Genomic DNA, 24,099 nt, shown 5'->3' with positions numbered 1-24,099 from the left:
CCCTGTTACCGATGAAGGGTCCTTTCACTCACTGTCTTTAGGCTTTTCACTTACTAGCTGTCATTGCAAAGTTGTTCTCTGTTTCTAATCTCACCCCACTGTGGCTGTGAACTGTAATGCACAGCATTCAAGTGACTTGCACAGGATCACACAATGTTCATGCAGTTGAACTTGACTGGCTTAATTTACAACATCGCGGAAGTGTACCAGTCACATGACTAATCATTGGCCTTTCCCACACTATGTACTTCACCATCGGTGGCCATCTATAGAAAAAAAGCAGACTTCTCTCTCTGAAAGCTGTCCAGATCCCTCAGATAGGTGTATGGATTATCATCTGGCCTCCAGTATGTTTCCAAATCTTTTGTCCTTCCTGTAATCTTGGTCTACACAGGGGTGAGCAAAGTCATATACGTTTTTTAGGTCGAGCCTTTACCATTCCGCAGGAATGGGAAATGGGGAGAATTCAAGTCGGCTATTTTCTCGTCAAACCAAAGGGCTTTCAGCCCGCGGTTTTCATGCAGTGCCCGTCAACATGCACGCGCATCGCATGCAAGCCCAGCCCAGTCCTCCCCTCATTCACGCCCACCCACCAGGCTCTCCCGCCCCCATCAGGCTTCTCTCCCAATCCGCATGCAAGCCCAGCCCAGTCCTCCCCTCATTCACGCCCACCCACCAGGCTCTCCCGCCCCCATCAGGCTTCTCTCCTCTCCCAATCCGCATGCAAGCCCAGCCCAGTCCTCCTCTCATTCACGCCCACCCACCAGGCTCTCCAGCCCCCATCAGGCTTCTCTCCCAATCCGCATGCAAGCCCCTCCCACACCTCCCTTCTCTCTCCACGCAATCACAGGCATGCACTTCAGTTCCGCCTCCCCCTCCCACACCAGCACCTCCCCTCTCTCTCCACGCAATCACAGCCATGCACTTCAGTTCCGCCCTGAGAGCATGGTATGGCAACATTCGTCGTAGCAGAAGGGCAGTGACAGAGCCGGAGACCTCGCAGCTTGTGGCGGTCCGTCCCTGGTTCAATTTTTCCTCAGTGTTCCCCACTTTTTCTCTCTCGTGATGTCTGTTGTTTTCTTCGTCGTGCTCTCCTCCCTCCTTTTCTCCAATCATGTATTTGTTCTTCCGGTATCTCTCAGCCTCCCCGCGCGCCCTCCCTCCCTACCTCCAAACAGCAGGCTTCAGTCACAGAGGGCAGATCTCACTTTCTCACCCATGCACGTTCACAGAACATTCAATTATGGCTTTTTCCCCACAGCCTCACCCCCTCCCCCGCTCCTGATCATCGCAGACTCCCACCAACCCCCCCCCCCCCGTCATCCACATCCTCGCGTTGCAGCTCTCTCGTCCCGGGCTGCTCGCCCTCTCCTTCGGTCCTTGCAGACCCCCTTACTGTCCGCCACATCCCCTCATCCCGCCCACCACAGAACTCTGCCGTTTCTTCATGGACCCTTCAAAACACCAGATGCCATCGCACTATAACCCTAGGAAACTACCCAGCTCCCCCTCTAACTACCCAGACTCTGTGAGGAACAGAGACCACAGAGCCCCCACATTACGTTGAATTCGGACCGTTTACACCATGTTAATTGCACTCCCGCCCCCATCCGGCTTCCCTTCGGCCTCTCTCCAGGCCATGTTCCCTCCCCTGCCAGAGTCCACCCCGCCCCTAATTTATCTCTCACATCAAAGCCCCCAGGACCCCCTCCCCCGCTCCTGATCATCGCAGACTCCCACCAACCCCCCCCCCCGCATCCACATCCTCGCGTTGCAGCTCTCTCGTCCCGGGCTGCTCGCCCTCTCCTTCGGTCCTTGCAGACCCCCTTACTGTCCGCCACATCCCCTCATCCCGACCACCACACAACTCCGCCGTTTCTTCATGGACCCTTCAAAACACCAGATGCCATCGCACTATAACCCTAGGAAACTACCCAGCTCCCCCTCTAACTACCCAGACTCAGTCATAACCCTTCCCCTCAGCCCTCGCTCACCCCCGCAAGACCTCCAGCTCACGGCGCCCCCCCTGCAGACTCCTGCAGTATCTTAAAACCACAGCCATGCACTTCAGTTCCGCCCTGAGAGCATGGTATGGCAACATTCGTCGTAGCAGAAGGGCAGTGACAGAGCCGGAGACCTCGCAGCTTGTGGCGGTCCGTCCCTGGTTCAATTTTTCCTCAGTCTTCCCCACTTTTTCTCTCTCGTGATGTCTGTTGTTTTCTTCGTCGTGCTCTCCTCCCTCCTTTTCTCCAATCATGTATTTGTTCTTCCGGTATCTCTCAGCCTCCCCGCGCGCCCTCCCTCCCTACCTCCAAACAGCAGGCTTCAGTCACAGAGGGCAGATCTCACTTTCTCACCCATGCACGTTCACAGAACATTCAATTATGGCTTTTTCCCCACAGCCTCACCCCCTCCCCCGCTCCTGATCATCGCAGACTCCCACCAACCCCCCCCCCCCCGTCATCCACATCCTCGCGTTGCAGCTCTCTCGTCCCGGGCTGCTCGCCCTCTCCTTCGGTCCTTGCAGACCCCCTTACTGTCCGCCACATCCCCTCATCCCGCCCACCACAGAACTCCGCCGTTTCTTCATGGACCCTTCAAAACACCAGATGCCATCGCACTATAACCCTAGGAAACTACCCAGCTTCCCCTCTAACTACCCAGACTCTGTGAGGAACAGAGACCACAGAGCCCCCACATTACGTTGAATTCGGACCGTTTACACCATGTTAATTGCACTCCCGCCCCCATCCGGCTTCCCTTCGGCCTCTCTCCAGGCCATGTTCCCTCCCCTGCCAGAGTCCACCCCGCCCCTAATTTATCTCTCACATCAAAGCCCCCAGGACCCCCTCCCCCGCTCCTGATCATCGCAGACTCCCACCAACCCCCCCCCCGCATCCACATCCTCGCGTTGCAGCTCTCTCGTCCCGGGCTGCTCGCCCTCTCCTTCGGTCCTTGCAGACCCCCTTACTGTCCGCCACATCCCCTCATCCCGACCACCACAGAACTCCGCCGTTTCTTCATGGACCCTTCAAAACACCAGATGCCATCGCACTATAACCCTAGGAAACTACCCAGCTCCCCCTCTAACTACCCAGACTCAGTCATAACCCTTCCCCTCAGCCCTCGCTCACCCCCGCAAGACCTCCAGCTCACGGCGCCCCCCCTGCAGACTCCTGCAGTATCTTAAAACCACAGCCATGCACTTCAGTTCCGCCCTGAGAGCATGGTATGGCAACATTCGTCGTAGCAGAAGGGCAGTGACAGAGCCGGAGACCTCGCAGCTTGTGGCTGTCCGTCCCTAGTTCAATTTTTCCTCAGTCTTCCCCACTTTCTCTTCTCTCGTGATGTCTGTTGTTTTCTTCGTCGTGCTCTCCTCCCTCCTTTTCTCCAATCATGTATTTGTTCTTCCGGTATCTCTCAGCCTCCCCGCGCGCCCTCCCTCCCTACCTCCAAACAGCAGGCTTCAGTCACAGAGGGCAGATCTCACTTTCTCACCCATGCACGTTCACAGAACATTCAATTATGGCTTTTTCCCCACAGCCTCACGCCCTCCCCCGCTCCTGATCATCGCAGACTCCCACCAACCCCCCCCCCCGTCATCCACATCCTCGCGTTGCAGCTCTCTCGTCCCGGGCTGCTCGCCCTCTCCTTCGGTCCTTGCAGACCCCCTTACTGTCCGCCACATCCCCTCATCCCGCCCACCACAGAACTCCGCCGTTTCTTCATGGACCCTTCAAAACACCAGATGCCATCGCACTATAACCCTAGGAAACTACCCAGCTCCCCCTCTAACTACCCAGACTCTGTGAGGAACAGAGACCACAGAGCCCCCACATTACGTTGAATTCGGACCGTTTACACCATGTTAATTGCACTCCCGCCCCCATCCGGCTTCCCTTCGGCCTCTCTCCAGGCCATGTTCCCTCCCCTGCCAGAGTCCACCCCGCCCCTAATTTATCTCTCACATCAAAGCCCCCAGGACCCCCCTCCCCCGCTCCTGATCATCGCAGACTCCCACCAACCCCCCCCCCCCCCCCCCCCGGCATCCACATCCTCGCGTTGCAGCTCTCTCGTCCCGGGCTGCTCGCCCTCTCCTCCGGTCCTTGCAGACCCCCTTACTGTCCCCCACATCCCCTCATCCCGACCACCACAGAACTCCGCCGTTTCTTCATGGACCCTTCAAAACACCAGATGCCATCGCACTATAACCCTAGGAAACTACCCAGCTCCCCCTCTAACTACCCAGACTCAGTCATAACCCTTCCCCTCAGCCCTCGCTCACCCCCGCAAGACCTCCAGCTCACGGCGCCCCCCCTGCAGACTCCTGCAGTATCTTAAAACCCCCCTCCGCGCATCAAGGAACACTACGTTTCATTGCCAATACTACACCTGCCGTAGAGCCGATTCATTGTAAATAGAATGTTCCTCCCGCACTGGCGGTGCTCCTAATAACGATGCTATCTTATTTGACAAATCTTTAATAAAAACAGTTTTCTTCCCAATACACTAATATTTAGTGTAAATTTAGTCCGCCGGTGAGTCAGCCCGGATCGGCTGCCCTCCCCCCACCTGTGTGTCTCAGGGACACCACCACACTACTCAGGGACACCACCGCACCACTCAGGGACACCACCACACCACTCGGGGACACCACCACACCACTCGGGGACACCACCACACCACTCGGGGACACCACCACACCACTCGGGGACACCACCACACCACTCGGGGACACCACCACACCACTCGGGGACACCACCACACCACTCGGGGACACCACCACATCACTCTGGGACACCACCACATCACTGATGTACACCACAAAATCAATCAGGGATACCACCACACCACTCAGGGACACCACCACACCACTCTGGGACACCACCTCATCACTCACGGACACCACCTCATCACTCACGGACACCACCTCATCACTCACGGACACCACCTCATCACTCACGGACACCACCACATCACTTTAATACACCACCACATCACTGAGCACCATAACAGCATCACTCAGCACCACAACAGCACTGTCCTTGCTGGCTAACAACAAGCATTCCCATAGCCAATAGGACTCGCATTAGGAAAGTGTAAGCTATTGGCTTTGTAAATAGCAATGCCATTAATTTATATATTTTCAATGCAAACACATATTAAAAAAAATAATTGTCATTTACAATACCAATAGCTCACACTTTCCTAATGCGAGACCTATTGGCAACGCCAGTGCTTGTTTTCTATTTTTCCATAGCATGTGTAACTTCTGCATGAACAATGGGGTTTACACGATCTCAGTGGTGGCTGCAACAAAATCCAGGTGGGGGGTGAGGGAAGGGGGACGGGACGAGGGACATAATTACAATAAAATAAACAAAAATGTACCTGTTCTGATGCTGCCGGCCGCCGCGGTGCTCCTCTTCTTTTCTGTTGATGTCCCAGCAGTCCCTGAGACACCTGCACAGGCTCCCCACCCAATCCTGGCGAGGCTCTCAATAGCATGAGAGCAGCACCAGGATTTGTCTGAGCGGCTTGGTTTGCCGCTCCGACAGTGCCTGGGAGTCTGTGCTGTTTCTCCAGCCCGGCCGTGCAACACAGCTGGGTTGCCGAAACCTAAGTGTGCATGACGGTTTGGCCGGCCTAAGATGTCATGCGCACTTTAGTTGTGCAATACTCCTCCCCTGCTGGCTGTGACGACAGCCAAGCCCCGCCCCGCCCAGTCTTAGCTGGCCCTTGAGGGAAACAAGAAAACTAAAATGATGATAAAACCAATTTATTATAATTTCTCCTGTTTCCCCCAGCTAGCTCTCAGCAGGGGGGCAGCGCCACTCCTTCACCATAGCGGAGGAGCCGCCGCTGCATATTCTATGTAAGGGGTTTCCGGGTCATAATCATGACATTTTCACTATCTGTATATTTTGAACAACGTTCCGAATCTTTTCTATTGTTACAAAAACGGTTCCCCAACCTTTTGTTGAAAAACAGCGGTTCCTGAACAGTTAATGTCAAACTTGAGACACCTCTTACTGAAAGGGAAGGGAGTATTTTTGTCTACTCTGATGCCAAGGGAGATGCAGACAGTGAAAGAAGAAATATGCCTTCTCACCAGGATGCCTGCTAAATCAAAGAAGTATACATGTGTGCCACTGGTTAAGCAGAAAACATAAAGGCTGCTTGAGAGACAGTCTATGGTTATAATTGATGGAGTAATTTGTGGCTTCCTGGTGACAAAGATTTATTCTTTTTGATAAGTAATGTATGGGCCTCACCAACTAATTTCAGGCACTATGCACAGCCCGAGTGTGTATTACTAATATATATATATATATATATATATATATATATATATATATATATATATATATATATATATATATATATATTTATATATATATATATATATATATATATATATATATATATATTATATATATATATATATATATATATATATATATATTGAAAGCCCTTGTTTTATCTTAAAACACTATAAATATTTTGCACATTTTGTGGCAGCCTATCTCTAACTGTGTAATGCAATTTTAAGATAATGAACAGTACTTTTAATCACAGGCTGGGATCTCATAGGACTATACATTATGTCACTGTTCCCCACTGCATCCACCACAATTCAATTATTTGACTATGGTTAAACACACAGACATCTGTAGGTATTGCATTACCCAACTGAGCTTTCATAAAGATAAAGGGTGCATTTCCTACTGATTATATTACCTTGCATTAATTTTAAGTGTGTCATTACATTTTATAGGCGATAGGCCAACAAAAAAGTTGCAGATTTCTTTTCCGTTTTAGCCATTGTGTGGCCCTCCCCTACACTCACTGGCGCTGTACCCATTGCACTCTGGTTCGAAGTTCCCATACTTTTTTTTAAACTTGTACCAGTGGAGTTGTAAAACTTTGTCATTATGTTGCACCTGCGTTTTCTGAGAGAGGAGAGAAACACTTTAATGGGATTGTTCTAAATGATGCAAAAAAACACATTTTATTTTAATACTACATAAAAAGTTAACCCTCATTTTGTACAAGTTCAAGAGCTGGTCTTAATGAGAAACGTCAATACAAATGGTTTTTGTCCTGGGCCCTGCAGCAACATACATATTTAATTAAACGTTGCCTTTGCTATTTTTCACAGATCTATATCACTACTTTACTCTACTTCTGTTCACCAAGTGTTTAAGTAGAGCTGCAAATCCACATCTGCCCCTCTTTTGCGAAATCAGGTGCAAAATCTACTACTGTAAAAGGTTTTCAGTCCATGCAGCCCTGGAGCCCATGACATAAGTGACGCTTCTACTCTCAGGTTTCTACCCAACATAACTTTGTATGCTAGTTCATTAGAGCCCACACCTCCAATGGTAAGCTTAAGATCACAATTTACAGACTGCATGGTATATTTGACTAGCAAGACACGCCTGGCTGAAGGTATCACATATTGCACAATACATGCGTTACTTGGCAGAACGTGCAGTCTGGTCTGTCATAGTTAAGCAAAACATTGATATGTGTAAACTCAAATTGGAACTCAGTATGTTTTCACCATCAAGACAAAAAATAAAAATTCACTTACCTTTCCACGGCTGTAGTCTTCTTCCGTTATCTGTCCTCGCTTCTCTTCCCAGAAGCAGGAAGCACACAGCACCCAATAGCCAATCACCACACTGCTGTCACCATGACAGCAGCGTCATGATTGGTTTGAGCGCCATGGTTCGGCGCTCAGACAGGGAGCACAAGACTGTGCATGATCTCCACCCAGGCTGTGCATTACAGCCCGGTGGAGAACATGCAAAGTGGGCATGACGGTTTGGCCGGTCCAAGACAGCTGGCCAAACTGTCATGCGGACACAAAAGTGCACACACCTCTCCTCCCCCTGCTGGCTGTGGCGACAGCTAAGACCCGCCCGCACCCAAAACTGGCTTCAGCAAGGAAAAATAAAATGATAGTAACAGCGAGTTATTATCATTTTAATTTTCCTTTTTTACACTGCTGAAAAGCAGTGGGGCGACGCTCCCCCGCCATAGCGGAGGAACCGCGGCTGCTTAAGATATAAAAATGATCCTCTTATCACCGCAAGGGGATCCAAGGCCTTTAGTCTTTCTTTGGCTTGTAATCTAACAAGCAATAAAGACTTATGTACAGCTCTTGCTTGAAGCAGCGATTTTTGATGAATTGTCAAACTACAAAAATATCTCACTAATAGAAATAAACAAAGGAAATTCTATGTGCTGTGGGCTTTAAGGAGATAGTCCGAGGTTGGAAGTGCGCAGAACACTCAACCTACTGTAAATATTTAATTCTGGTGTGTTTTGCCCTAAATTGTGCTAAATACAAGCTGCATAACGACACATGACACAGATATAGGATATCGTTGAAATGGGACCTCGTCAAAAAATATTTGCCCAAGAGGCACTGACCAATGGAGATGGGAAACATAAATCTGCTGGGATACAGAAGTCGGCGCTGGCTCCTCCGCTATGGCGGAGAAGCGGCGCCGACCAAAAAATGTCAGGAAAGGAAAAATGAAAGAACACTCGTTTTATTTCTCCTTTCCTGCTGAGTCTTGGGGGTGGGGCCTGGTTGTGACAGGCAATTGAGTGGTAGTGCACTCCCATCACTACACATGACGGTTTGGCCGGCCGTCTAGGGTCGCCCATACCATCATGTGCAGTGAAAGCTCTCTTCAACCCAGCAACACATCTGGGTTGGACTGAGCAGGCCCAGACTTACAGTCTATTCTGGAGCGCAATTCGAGGGCACTCAGGCCAATTCTGCAGCTGTTCTCATTCGCAAGAGCAGCTTTAGGATTGGCTGCAGGGCATCCTGGGAGCCTGTGCTTTCTGGTAGAGGTGAAGAGGAGCAGACGACCGCGACGAGGCAGCTGAAGTTAAGTTTTAAAATTTGTTTTTTATTCCCTGTGGCCCCTAGTGCCCATTCCCACCCTCTCCCTGCCCACCTGCCCCTTTCCTACAACATACTGGCCACTCCTGATAGAAGTTGATGCAGTGAAGTAACATAACACCAATCAATATATATGCAAACCATATTGAATTAAGCGTTCAGTTTCTCTACATTCTCACATGAATTATTCAAGAGCATAGAATTTTTTTTTCTTATACAACATGTCAACGTCCTACAAAATGAAGTTTAAAAGTATTAGTCACCTTATGAAATACTCATTAAACGTGTCATGTTCCACATTAATGTGTCGTGAATATCCCTTGGGTTAGGGAGAGTTTAATATGGTTGAAATAAAGGTGGATCTTATTATCTTTATTGTGTATTTATCTGATTTTAGGTGTGACCGACTTTTTTCTCTCTCATATAGTGTTACCTTTATTATAATTTTAAATATACTTTGTAAGCGTAATACATTTTGTAACCTAATAAAATTTTGAATGTAAACGTAAAAGCAGCATGCTAGAATATATTACAGAATGACATCAAAACCAGGCTAATATGAAATCTTACATCTGGAAAGTCTTAAAACGTTGTAGAGTTTATAGGGGTTACATTTACTTAGTTTTAATCTAAGCACATTTTATCAAGAGTTGAATGGTAATCCTAATCTGAATGAAACTCAAGTTTTTGGCCAAAACGGGATTGCGAGTGGTGCTGTTTTACTGGTCTCAAAATTGTCAGGTGCAGTAAAACATTGGCACAGTTTCATCTCCTAAAAGCAGGTGGTGTATGTGCCCAGTAAATGGCCCTGTAAGGGAATGAAATCAGTCATTGACGGGTGCAATAATTCCACCTTCTGTATGTCATTCCCATTCTGCGCCATTAACTCTACGTGCATGATAATGGGGGTGGATCACCGACAGAATATCGAGGAGCAAAATATCGACCTGCCAAAATATCGTGGAGAAAATATAGAATGCCAGAATATCGAATTCCTATCTTCAAACAGGTAAGTACAAAAATATCGACTCCAAAATATCGTTGTAAAAAATACAGTCAAAATATCAAATTTTTAAATGTCTTAAAAGTAATTTAAAATTAATATAATAATGAATATAATTAATTTAAACATACTTAAAATAAACGTTAAATTAATAAATAATTATTGCAACTTAATTTTTTTAAAATAACTGTAATACATATATATCTGACCTTTGGGTAATAAAAAATTGGAGCACCAATACTGGGTTCATGTCCTGTTTTATCGGCGGCAGCGCGTGAATGAAGACGTGGTAGCTGACGAGACTGGATTGTTGTATATATATATATATATATATATATATATATATATATATCACTTGCAATCTTTCCAAAGAAAAGATGAGAGGCCACAAGGGGAGTAGGGAACAAGCAAGCCGTTTATTTCAGAAGTCCCAGCAATGGCGAATGCATATCGGCGTGATAGCCTTCTTCAGCGCCTTCCTCTTGAACGAACCATTCCCTAATGAGCTCCTCCTGTGTGTAAATAACTGTAGGCACTGAGTTCCCTCCCCCTAATGCGTTCAGCACAGCGATGACAGTCCGTGTTGATTGTTGCGGACTCCAAATCCCAGCATGCACTGTCTCGGCAAAGTCAGGTAGCTGGTGTGGGGGGGTGAAAAAATTTGTAGTTTTGTGCCCGCTGCAGGAGGGCGGGGTGGTCAAAGACCAACGAACATCACGGTGCCAGTCCTGTGTCCCCTCTGACTGCAGCGCACGTCCTCCCAGGTCAGACGCGAAACATATATATATATATATATATTCAAACTGTGCTTGTCCCCAGGGCCTCCCGGGTCCAAAACAAAAGAAGCCGCCACTGCAGTCAATGCATTTTTCAGAAACTTATAGATTTATTTTTCGAACCTCTACAGCATGTAGTCACAGCGAAAACCAACGCGTTTCGTGAGCTCCCAACTCACTTGATCACGGTTGTTACAAACACTGTTTGCTGAGAATAATTTAAAAGGGAGTCCCTCCCCCCATCGGTCACATGATTTCGACCAAGTGTCTCCTTGACACTATGGCCTTCTGGGATTCGTAGTTTTTTGCAAAATGTTATTTCATGTTATTTTCACAGAAAAAACAGTTAAACACCCATTCCCATGTTGATTAACATTTTTTCAAATTATAAATTCCTTTCATGATATTTACATTAAGGATTTCTTGTGACCGGGAAAACTTTATGATGAGAATTGACTTTTTAGTAAAAATAAAAGCCCTCAAGTGGGCTGACTCAGTCATCTAATACCTTATACATTCATTGCTTGCTTCCAGTCTCTCAAGCATTGCACATTTTAGTATTTCCAGTCTTTGAAATTAAATAATTTTCAACTTATAGTTAATCAAAATTAAACAAACACACAATGCGGTGTTTATATTCAAGTCTTATTTCTTAGACTTATTTAAAGCCCTCTAGTGGGCTGACATTGAATAGGGTGTTCAATTGTGGCCCAAAATCACTCGGAGTTTGGTTCTCATATATCTTGTGCCGTGGTTTTATGGAGGGAAAAAGTTAGTTATGGAGTTCGTTCAGAGAGGCGTTCTTGGTTTTCAAATGTGTACATAAAGTTCTTCGGACTGGTTCAGACCATAAGGGGTCATTGTTCGAAAGTTCAAGATGTGGCGTGATTCCTTTTGGCGCAATAATTTTTCTCGATGTCCCCCCCGGTCAGTTGGGGCCAATGTTTCCAATCCTAGAAATTTCAAAAGTCGCCAATTGCCATCATGATTTGTCTCCATGTGTTTGGCCACTGCATTTCCTCTGTCTTTGTTAGTTGTGGCCCTGGTGTGTTCCAAGATACGCTTCTTAAGTTCACAGATAGTGCTTCCAATATAGCGTAGCTTGCACGGACATTCAATTAGATAGACTGTATACTGACTTTTGCAGGTGATTAGTTCCTTGATCTTCCAAACTTTTCCATTAGCCATTTCGATTTGTTTAATTGGTCTGGCTATCTCGCAAACCTTGCAGTTGTGGCATTTGTTAAATCCGACTGTTTTCAGCCAAGATGTTTTTTTGCGGTTCATGAAATGGCTATGGATCAATTGGTCCTTCAAATTTTTTGTTCTGCGGTATGTGACCACAGGGTGATCACCCATTTTATTACCAATTGTCGGATCCAGTTTCAATAATTTCCAGTTTTTTCTTAGAATCTGGATTACTTCTTTTGCTTCTTTACTATAATCCAGTATTAGTCTTATAGGTTCTTCCAACTCTTTTTCTTTGATCTGGGGTTTCAAACAATCAGCCCTCGATTTTTCATTAGCTCTTTCCCAACATTTTTTCGTCAGGTTTTTTCCATATTTTCTCTTGCGGAATCTCTCCATCGTTGTTGCACTGTGCTTCTCCCACTCTGTTTCTTCGCTACAGATTCGTTTCACACGGAGAAATTCCCCATATGGTATGCTTGATATTAGGGCAGGTTGATGAAAGCTTGTGGCTTCCAATGTTGAGTTTGTGGCCGTTTTCTTCCTATGTAAAGTCGTTTCCACTTTATTTTTTTGGATATATACTTCTGTATCCAGAAATGTTATCGATTGCCTGCTTTTCGTGTGGGTGAATTTCAAGCCTCTTGTGCTGTTATTCAAAAGTTCAAAATATTCTTCGAATTCACTCTCACTGCCCCCCCACACTATGAATAGGTCGTCAATGAATCTTTTCCATTGTACGATGTGTTGGGTATATTTGGCATTTCCTTGATTCCAGGCTATCTCTTCCTCCCACCACCCCATTGCTATGCAAGCATAGCTTGGACTGAATGAGAACCCCATTGCCGCGCCATTTCGCTGACGATAGAGTTGTTCTCCAAAGAAGAAGATGTTGTTTGAGAGTAACATTTTGATCATTTCATACAACATATCATTATGTTCCTTATAATGTATGTTGCGTTTTTCTAGGAAGTATTTGCAAGCCATCAATCCCAAATCATTGTCAATATTTGTGTACAGTCCAATAACATCCATGGATATTAGCCAATAGTTATCCTGCCAGACCAAATCAGATATTGAGCACACAAAGTCTGTGGTATCTTTCAAATATGATTTTAAATTTTCCACATAAGGTCTTAGAAAGAAATCAATAAAATTTCCCATTGGTTCCATCAAAGAGCCGTTTGCTGACACTATTGGTCTTCCTGGTGGTCTAGTGGGATTTTTGTGAATTTTAGGCAGGAAGTACATGGTTGCCATACGTGGAAAATCGACTGTTAGGTATTTCCTTTCATCATAGTCGAGTAGATTCCCATTTTCCCATGTTAAGAGTTTTTGGTCTAACTCTCTCTTTAGTTGATCTATTGGGTTCTTCCCAAGTTGTTCATAATACTCGGGGTTCGATAGTTGGTTCATCGCTTCCTCCATGTAGAGGTCCTTATCCCAAATCACCACGTTTCCCCCCTTATCTGCCATTTTTATTTCCACATTTTTGTCATTGATGAGGGTTGTCAATGCTGCTCGTTCTTGTGGGGTTAGATTGTCTTTGAATTTTGTTTTAGGAATGTTGTATAATTCCTGTATGACCGCCTCTTGGAAGATATCGATTTTATTGCCTGGAGTGAGTTGTGGATAGAATTTGGACTTGGCTTTCATTTTGCTTGTCCCAGCTCCTAATTGTGGTATAGCTGTGCTCAGAGTTATTTCAGTTTCTTCCTCTGTATTTAAGTTGAGAAGGGTAAGATACCCGTCTACATCTTTTACTGTTAGATCTGAGGATGGTTTCATGGGGTTTCTGTGGATTTGAGGTTTATTTTGTCTCTCTAGAAAATGTTTAGCCAGTTTGATCTTTCGAATATATAGATATAGGTCTATCCTCGTTTGTGCTAAATCCATTTTTCTTGTGGGACAGAAATTAATGCCCCTTTTAAGTAGAGTCGTTTCCGCTGGTGTCATTATCCTTTTGGATAAATTGACCACTTGTAATTCTTCCATCATTTGCCCCTCTTCTGTTTCATGCCCCTTGTTTCTGGGCCACTTTGTTGATTTTGTGCATTTTCGTCTCCAGCCCCTTCTGGTTTTTTTTGTGGTTGTTGCTGTTGGCTTTTTTGTCTGGGTTGCCAAGATCTTCCACGGCCTCTTCCTCTTCCTCGTGTTTGTCTGGGCGCCCCTTGCTCCTGTTCCCATTGCCGCTGCTGGAGCACGAGGCGCATATCCCCTAAAAAACGCTTCTGTTCTTCGTCTAGGTTTGTATCTTCATCTGCCAATTCATTTGATGTAATAGAAGATAGGCTGGAGGATGAGATGTTTTTGGCTTGTGATGGTTTTTTATAGAGATCATATTTTTGGGCAAACGTGAAGATTCTACCTTCTGCGTAGTCGTTTGCGTCTCGTACAAATTTATTGTGTTTTCTCAACCTCACAGTTTCCTCATGTTTCTCTATTTGTTGTTCCAAATCCTCTTTGAATTTAGTCATTTCTTGATTCAATTTCAAAGCTTCCAATTCTTTTTCCACTTCCTTCAGTTGTTCCTTTATTTTTTCCAGTGCTATTTCAATATGCCTAACCAGTATCTTTATTAGACCCAATGATGAGTTTAGGATGTAAGCCCCCCATTCCTGTAGCAGCTCATTGGTTACATCCTGCTGGCTTGGCATCAACATTATTCTTAGGCCTCTTGGGACCCTTTCTGCTTCCAAGTATTTGCGTAATGCAATCACTTCCCACGATTTATTGATTTCTTTTCTGGTTAGTTTTTCCCAGGCTCTGATTTTCCCTTTTGTATCATCCTTTGGTGTGTCACTCTGTTTGGCTTGAGCTCTCTCCATGTTCCCCTTGTCGAACATGTTTGTCACAAGTTCCTTTCTTTTCGCCTCTCTTTTCTCCATTTCTTCAATGCTGTGAAATACTGCTTTGGTTCAGTTGTTCAATTTGTTTTTTTCGTTCTGTTTCTGTAAATGACTGCCGGCTATTAAGAAACTGATTGGGCTGATTCTGGTTCCCTAATGGGTATAAGCGTTTATTGGATGAATGCGCGTGTGTCACTGTGTGTCACGCGCTCTTTCCAAAAGTTTTAGCATCAGAAACATATGCCCCTCGTTCTAATTTGCCGTTTGCGTAATCGCCAGGTTCTCCTTAAATTTTTTGGGTTTTTCTGCCGTTAGGAAATGTCCGGACTCCACGTTTATTATTCCGTTAATAAAGAGAAGGAGAGAGGGGGATCCCTTCTTACCTCGGATGTGTTCTCCGGGCAGCGTGGGTCCCCGTCCTCCACCAACGTCTTCCGAGTCTGTTATCCTTTGGCTCACGATTTCAGTGCGATGAGCACCCCAAGAGGAATTCCAAAATAATCCCAAGACGGTTCCGCTCTCCTCTTGTATCAGGGCGCTACTGGCAAGTGCGTCGCTTCACGCGGTAGAACCAAACCGCAAAGTATTCAAACTGTGCTTGTCCCCAGGGCCTCCCGGGTCCAAAACAAAAGAAGCCGCCACTGCAGTCAATGCATTTTTCAGAAACTTATAGATTTATTTTTCGAACCTCTACAGCATGTAGTCACAGCGAAAACCAACGCGTTTCGTGAGCTCCCAACTCACTTGATCACGGTTGTTACAAACACTGTTTGCTGAGAATAATTTAAAAGGGAGTCCCTCCCCCCATCGGTCACATGATTTCGACCAAGTGTCTCCTTGACACTATGGCCTTCTGGGATTCGTAGTTTTTTGCAAAATGTTATTTCATGTTATTTTCACAGAAAAAACAGTTAAACACCCATTCCCATGTTGATTAACATTTTTTCAAATTATAAATTCCTTTCATGATATTTACATTAAGGATTTCTTGTGACCGGGAAAACTTTATGATGAGAATTGACTTTTTAGTAAAAATAAAAGCCCTCAAGTGGGCTGACTCAGTCATCTAATACCTTATACATTCATTGCTTGCTTCCAGTCTCTCAAGCATTGCACATTTTAGTATTTCCAGTCTTTGAAATTAAATAAGTCTAAGAAATAAGACTTGAATATAAACACCACATTGTGTGTTTGTTTAATTTTGATTAACTATAAGTTGAAAATTATTTAATTTCAAACAATTGTAGCTTCGTTCCATGAACTTGGGATTGCCACTTCTCCTCTAAAGATTTTATTAAACAATAGACACAACGTGGGTACTACTGTATCTCCCAAAGCTTTATAAACCTCCACAGGTAGACCGTCTGGCCCAGGTGCTTTCCCTCTTTTACCTTCCTTGATAACTTTCATCAACTCTTCCTGAGTTATTTCCCTATTTAATTCCAGCATATCCTCATATGTAAGGGGTGAGATTAGAGGCAGCCAGGAATCAATCTCAAGCTGATCTGGACAGAGATCCTCTGTATAAACATCTGCAAAATATTGCTGAAACACTTCTACAATCTGTTTATTTTCTACAATAACTTGATCTGTCCCTGGTTTCTTGATCTCCTTAATTTGATTCCGTATAGCGTCTTTCTTTGCTTTCCACGCTAGTAGCTTACCACATCCCTCCCCATATGAAAAGTGTGCCAACTGACTGGCCTCCCATCTCTCCTTAACTCTTTGGGTAAGTGTTGCAGTAAGTTGAATTCTCAAATCTAAAAGTTTTTTCTCACATGACCCATCTAGGATGTTTACTCCTTGTGAATTCCTAATAAGTTCAACCTCTCGGATCTCTTTTTCTAGATTAGAGACTTGGCTATAATATGCTCTGCGTTTTTTTGCACCTAAAGCTCCCATTTTTCCTCTCATAAACGCTTTGTATGTTTCCCACACTATGTCTTCTCTAGCCGATCCCAAGTTAATCTCCAAAAAGGTTTGTGTCTGCTCTTTAAGAGTCTCTAAGATTTCAGAATCCGCTAAAATTGTGCGATCTAATCTCCAAACCGGAGTCGTATCTTCTGGTTTCAAGCTTAAATTTAGACCTACAGCCGAGTGATCTGATAAATGTGCCCCTATGTGTTCTACACTGATAACTTGGTCTTTGATCCTAATATCTGTCAGGAAAAAGTCAATCCTTGAACTATGTTTATATTTCTTATTAAAGAACGTGTATCCTGGCTGATTTGCTGTTTTAAGTCGCCAAATATCACACAGCCCTAACTGGGCCATAAGTGACTTCACTTTAGCAGTCATTTTACTGTTCACTAGTGCCCTAGAATTACCAGTTCTATCAAGCTTGGCATCTAGTACTGTGTTAAAATCTCCTGCCATAACAATTTTACCTGAGAAGTCCAATAGTTCAACTTCTATTTTCTCTAAAGTCGTGGGGTCATCAATATTTGGGCCATAATAACCGACTACTACTAATATTTCCCCCGGCAATCTTAGCTTACATATCACCCATCTCCCTCTGTTGTCTACCAAACTTTTTTCGACTACAATATCAGAACCTTTTTTAATTAGAATAGCCACTCCCTTTGTAACCAAATCCTGCGATGTATAGATAGCCTTCCCAATCCACTTTTGAGTAGTAAATATATCCTTACATTCCTTTTGTGTTAAGTGTGTTTCCTGCAAAATAATAATCTGTGCTGGCGAATCTTCTAAATACTTCAGAATTAATAATCTCCTTGATTTGACTCGGAGCCCGTTAACATTCCAAGTGAGGAACTTTAGCTCCTTTTTATTAGCCCTGCTCATAATATTTGTCATGTAGTGACAACATTTCCCTACTAATTATGACGCAGCAAGATAGGTCATGAGGAATTTTTTCTTTTTTTCTCCCTAACCCTGTTCCCTCCCCTCCCCTCCCCACACTCTCAGTTCCCACCCCGGAAAACCCAACCATTACTCCCATGGCCCAGGCCAGTGGACGTCTCAGTGGTGATGTCATATTTTAAATATATCTGACAAGTTTTCTCTTTTTATTTATTTATTTATTTTTTTTTTTTTTTTGGTCAGGTTTCTGTTTCTAAGCTATTACTATGCTACTTGAGTAACATCCAAAAAGGCATCAACTGCCTCGACTGTACGAAATGTGTACATTTTGTTATGCCACATAACTTTTAGGAAGGCGGGGAATTTTAGCTGAGCTGTAGCCCCTATCTCCCTCAAGGGTGTCAGGCGTTTTCCCATCTCCCATTGCCTATTAGCTGTCGCTGGAGATAGATCCGACCTAATATCTACCGATACTCCGTCTATCAAGATAGACTTTTTCTTCAATGCAAGTTGCAAAATTTTTTCCTTCAAAGAATATGTTGCAAAATTAATTAGAATCTTTCTTGGCTTAACCCGATCTGGATTTAGCCTGAAGGGGTCGCGATGTATTCGTTGAATGTCTCGAGCCAACGACTCCTCAGTTTCCTCTAAAGACAACTCTTTCTTTAACATTTGCACAACAAAAGACTTTATGTCTGTTCCCTCTTTCCCTTCTGGGAGTTTAAGAATTTTTAGGTTATTTCGCCTTTGCATATTTTCCAATCTTTCTATCCTCTCCTCTAACTCTCTATCCTGAGAGTATAATGTCTCTATCTCCTTGCGGTTGTCCAACACCCTTCCATGCACCATTTTTATCTCAGATTCCATCTGGCTTGTACGTATAGTCAGCTTGTCGATCTTGTCCTCTAACAAAGTGCATGTAGCACTAATATGTTCTTGATTTTTTTTAGAGGCTTCAAACCCTAACTGAATGTCTTGCTCCAGTTTTCTTAAGAGTTCTATTACGGACAGATCTGCTGAGGCGTACTCCTCATGCTGCATGGGACTGGTTTCATCTGGAGGACTTTTTTCCCCATTCATTGGCAATTCATCTCTTTTTATAGATATATCAGATTCTTCCTTCTCTTGGAAATCAGTTGGAACTGCAGTTGGACACCCCGCTGCAGATTCCGGTGTGTAAATTTGAGTTTGAGTTTGAGGTGTCTGTTTAGTGAGAGACTGCGCTGAGTCTATATCAAGGCTGACAGCCATTTCTGCCTCCATCTCTGTATTTAGAATTTGAAAAGGATTAGGGGATAAGAGGGTTGACCAATCCTGATCAGCAATCTTTACTGCCTCTTCAACCCTGAGCTGGGGGGAGGGACCTGGTTTCAAGACCAAAACCTTAGGGACAGGTTTAAAGTAAGAACTAAGTGAGGGGGTTATAGAGGTCTTTAAACCAGCCCTTTCTTTTTTTTGTCTCTTTTTTCTCTCTTTCTTAGAAGGTGAAATCGTAGGTTTAGCCAATATCTCTGCTTCTGCTGCCTCGTTTTTATAACCCTTATCAAAATTGCCCCCTTCCAACAAGCCAGCCTGCCTCCCTGGTCTGTTACTCCTCAACTGATATCTAATTGCTTCCCTTCCCACTTTCAGCCCCCTGCTTACTTGCTCCACTCTTAATTGCTCCACACCAAGATCTGCTCCTTCGGGCCGCTTACTGCCACACAACTGCAAATGGCTAGACGTAAGTGTCTCAACTCCTTGACCCCTACCGCCACTGGTCGGTGTTCCGATTTTGGCCAGAACTCTTCTCCCTCTGCTGACTCCAGAGGCTGCTCTCTGCCAGCTCCCCACCGGTAGATGTCGTGACTCCGCCCCCTCACTCTCAGTGGTTTGTAGACCTGAAGTCATCTTGATTGGAATAAAGTGGTAACACTTAATACATTTAATTTGAAAAGGAACAAAATGAGGGGTTTAATTTTGCCATAGAAATTTTATATATATATATATATATATATATATATATATATATATATATATATATATATATATATATATATATATATATATATATATATATATATATATTCACAGTTATAGTTAGGAATTAGCATTTAAAAAAACCTATTAAATTCACTGAAAAAACCATAGGTTTCACACCAGTTATAGTTAGGTGGAAATTTTACTCGCATAAAACCATTGAAATTCCCACGTTATAGTTAGTTGGACTCACTATAACTTGCGCGTGCAATGCACTGCTGATGACGTCACATATTACATCACTCATGACATGGTCAGTGACATCGCTCATGACATCACTGATGACATCTCAAATGACATCACTGATGACATCATCCAGTGAATGTGTATCTTTCTGAAAAATAAATATTTTTTATATATGTATATCTAAAGGTTGATGGAAGAATAAATGGGTAAATAAATGTCTAAATGGATGTTTGTTTTGTGTAAAATTGATTGGTTAACTGACTTATTAAATGTATCTTAGTGAATACATATATTAGCGAGTAATGTTTAAATATTTAAATATCTGTAGCTGTGTCTCACTTTGTGTATAAGTGGCTGCATGGGTTGGTGAGTAGCTACGTGAGTGTGTATATGGGTTATTAGTAGTTTTTTTGAGTATCAGTATCAGTGTCTGTATGGTTCGGTGGGGGATATTACTTAGAGCACAGATGCATGAATGAGTGACTCACTATTTGTATGTATTTTGAAGACAGCATGTGTGCAAGACTGTATGGGTGGATGATTGTGTGTATGGGTGGGTTAGTGAGTATGTGTTTTTATAATTGATTGTTTAAGAGAGTAAATATGTTTCAGTTTCTGTAGAAGTATGTGTAGTGGTGTGTATATAGCAGTATAATCAAGTAAATGTTTTTTTGATTTTATTTGCATGTGTGAATTTGTGTGTGAGTAACTATATGGGTGAGTATTAGTGTGTAACAGGATGTATAGGTGTATGAGTACATATGATGAGTAAGTACATGAATGAGTGACTATATAGAACTGTTGGTGAATGAGTGGATGTGTATGTAGATGTTGGAATTACCTAATAAGTTGTTGTAATTGGTATTGGTTTCTCCTTTTTTAAGAAAATGTTAGTTTCTATTTTTGAATGTGTGTGTCAAAGGTTATTTTATGCTGATAGGAGGTCTGCCACTTTGTCACAAGGATGTTGTCATCAGTGATGTCATTTGAGATGTCATCAGTGATGTCATGAGTGATGTCACTGACCATGTCATGAGTGATGTAATATGTGACGTCATCAGCAGTGCATTGCACGCACAAGTTATAGTGAGTCCAACTAACTATAACGTGGGAATTTCAATGGTTTTATGCGAGTAAAATTTCCACCTAACTATAACTGGTGTGAAACCTATGGTTTTTTCAGTGAATATATATATATATATATATATATATATATATATATATATATATATATATATATATATATATATATATATATATATATATATATATATATATATATATATATATATATATATATATATATATATGTATATATATGTATATATATATATATATATATATATATATATATATATACACATATTATTATCAAAACATATACAATATTTTCAACGTAGGATAGAGAGAGGGTTAAATTCACTATTACCACTCCAGTGAGTGCAACAGTAGAGAAAACATTGGATAGCGTAGGGGTAAAAATGACTATTCCCACTCCAGAGAGTGCAACAGTAGGGAAAGTAAATACTTCATATATGAATTAAATTAAATTAAATATTACTACCAATTACAAATATTATAAAATAATTAACAATTTTATATAATATATGAATTAATCAATTAAAAATACAAATAACATTAAATTATTAAAAAAATTACCTACTAATACAAATTATTTACCAATTAACACTAAATTAATTAACAATTAATATAAAATTAAATATTACAACAAAAATAAGCAATAAATAAATTAAAAAAATTAATTATTTATAATTCAATTACTTCCCACACTATTCCCCTATAAACGCAAAACCCACTACTGAAAAGAAATTAATAAAATTAACATAACTATCAATTAATCAATTCATTAAAACTATTGATCAATTATATTTTAATTAATTACCAATTAATATGTAATTAACAATTAATTCAAAATAAATACCAATAAATAAATTACCATATTTAATTAATTATATTTTAATTACTTCCCACCCTATTCCCCTATAAACCCACAACCCGCTGCAGAAAATACATTAATTTAATTAACATAATGATCAATTAATCAATTAATTAAAATTAATTACCAATTATATTTTAATTAATTACCAATTAATAATTATTTACCAATTAATTCAACATAAATACCAATAATTAAAATAACATATTTAATTAATAATATTTAAATTACTTCCCACCCTATTCCCCTATAAACCCACAACCCGCTACAGAATTATATTATGCAAAAATTAAATACAATTAAATTAATTAATTAAAATGAATTATAAAATAAATATACACTTTTCAAACATATAGTAACATAAAAAACACTTTAAAAAATTCATATTATCTTACTTACCTCAAATTCGATATTTTTGTTGTCTATATTCTGTCCATTCGATATTTTGTCCATTCTATATTTTGGATTCGATATTAATGCTATTCCATTCGATATTTTGCTATTTTATTCGATATTTATGTAGTCTATATTCTGTCCAATCGATATTGTGTCCATTCTATATTTTTAACTCGATATCTTGGCCAATCGATATTTTTTATTCGATATTATGACTGTATACCAATGGGGGCAGAGCTTAATTTGTGCTTGTATTTGCTGGTGCTAGGTACTGGGACTTCTTTGTTAACACTAGGACATAATTATGACAACCCACCAAATGGTAGCACTGTCTGTCCTTTTTCAACAGAGAACATTAACAATTACAATGTGTTATGCACGCAAAAAATAATAATACCAGTGCCTGCAGGCCATTCTTAAAGCGATGGGTAACCTGGAATAGTCTGAATTTAGGCGGGTGATGGATAGTGGGTAAGGTGTACGCATTTGCCAGCTCTGGCAGGGGTAGTGAATGGTGTAAACTACAGTAGACTCTTGAGAAATCTGTTGGGCCATGGCACTTTCTTTATAGCTTAAATGCTGAAGATTGAGCTGTATCCCAGAGGGAGAATAATTACAGGTGCACATTTACTTACCGCCATTACTGTGTAAATCTTAATGAAACACATAGTTACAACTGGGTCTGACATGTGACTAACTCTGGCCCAGTGAAGCCCCATTTTAACGGAGAGCAGTCCGTTTGTGACTGTTGGCATGCATTTATAGGTTTGAAGTGGTAGCCAGCAGAGCTGGCAGTCTTATCCAGCTGTGCTTAATGTGATCCAGTTGTTTCTGGTACTCAGCATCAGCACTTAATTGGCAACACCGGCACTTATGACAGTCTGCCACATGGTGGTGATGTTTGCCTAGTTTAGAAATTAGCACAACAGTTGTTTAATAATTCAGCATACATCAAAAATTAGCAGTTGCTTAATAATTCAACATACATTAAAAATGACTAATACCTTCTGGCAAAGCCATTCTTATAGATTTGGGGACCTGGAATAGTAAAAAATGTCACAGTGGTAGGAGTGTGAGGGTTATTAGCTGTGTTGATACTGTAATTGGCAGCGCTGGCAGCAGCAACGGGCGGTGTAAGAGGACTTTTGACAAGGGCCATGGCACTTCTGTTTTTTATTTTGTTTACAAATTAAGCACTGTCAAGTAATCGTTTTTTTCAAAACAATACAACTACAACTTTTCTACGAGTACCCACTAACTCTTTCCTTCTTTTGTTTTAGTCCAAACCAGTGTGGAGAGGAGTGCTGTCCCGGGTGGAGTGTGGCCCCAAAAAGTGGGAAATGTACCAAAGGTAAATATTATTTTTCTGTCTTTTAAATAGTACTAAATGCTGCTGTTGTTTAGGCTGTTTTCATCGACTCATGTTCTTTGTGAAACTGTGGCACAGCTAGAAAATATTAACTGCCAAACAGTATACTGTGCGCTCTAGGGGGAACTAGGAAACAAAATTGGTTTCTGATGGTTTCAGAGTCAATCAGCCTGATTCATGAAGTAAAATTGCGCCCGCAATCGCTGCGAAAATGCAAATGCGGGCGCAATTTCCGTAATCGGCATTCAACATCAAAATAGCGAATTCGCAAACACATATTTGCGAATTCGCTAATATATTCGCAGAATCCCGGCAGGTGAGCATTAGCGAATCGGAAATAGCGACACACCACGGATTCTGCGAAAATAATTGCGAAATCGCAATATAATCGCAATCGGTATTCAAGAAAAATCGCTATTAGCGAAAAACCCCAAAATCGCTATTTGCACCACGCAAAATAAGGACAACTCAAAGCAGGTGGTAACCATGAAAGCCATGCAAAAAAAACATTCAAAAAACCGTTGTCCTATCACCAACAGGTACTGGCCTGACCAATCACACATAAGGACCATCATCAGCAGCAGCATTAGGAGTCCCACAATGCCAG

At 42.3% G+C, this 24,099-nt stretch overlaps 1 protein-coding gene across 5 annotated transcripts in view; it reads left to right on the top strand.

The window, feature by feature from the left end:
- Nucleotides 1-24,099, top strand: part of LTBP4 (latent transforming growth factor beta binding protein 4) — a 1,439,220-nt gene that overhangs the window by 370,346 nt on the left and 1,044,775 nt on the right. For all 5 annotated transcript variants that reach the window (XM_086938230.1, XM_086938229.1, XM_086938227.1 and 2 more), the window contains exon 2: nucleotides 23,404-23,474. In XM_086938230.1, coding sequence (XP_086794356.1) covers nucleotides 23,404-23,474 — 71 coding nt within the window. The remainder of the gene's footprint in view (nucleotides 1-23,403; nucleotides 23,475-24,099) is intronic.

This window comes from Lissotriton vulgaris, chromosome 9, assembly GCF_964263255.1.
Source record: "Lissotriton vulgaris chromosome 9, aLisVul1.2, whole genome shotgun sequence".
NCBI lineage: Eukaryota > Metazoa > Chordata > Amphibia > Caudata > Salamandridae > Lissotriton > Lissotriton vulgaris.
The sequence above is the reverse complement of the archived record's forward strand: the minus strand, read 5'-3'. Positions and strand labels throughout refer to the sequence as shown.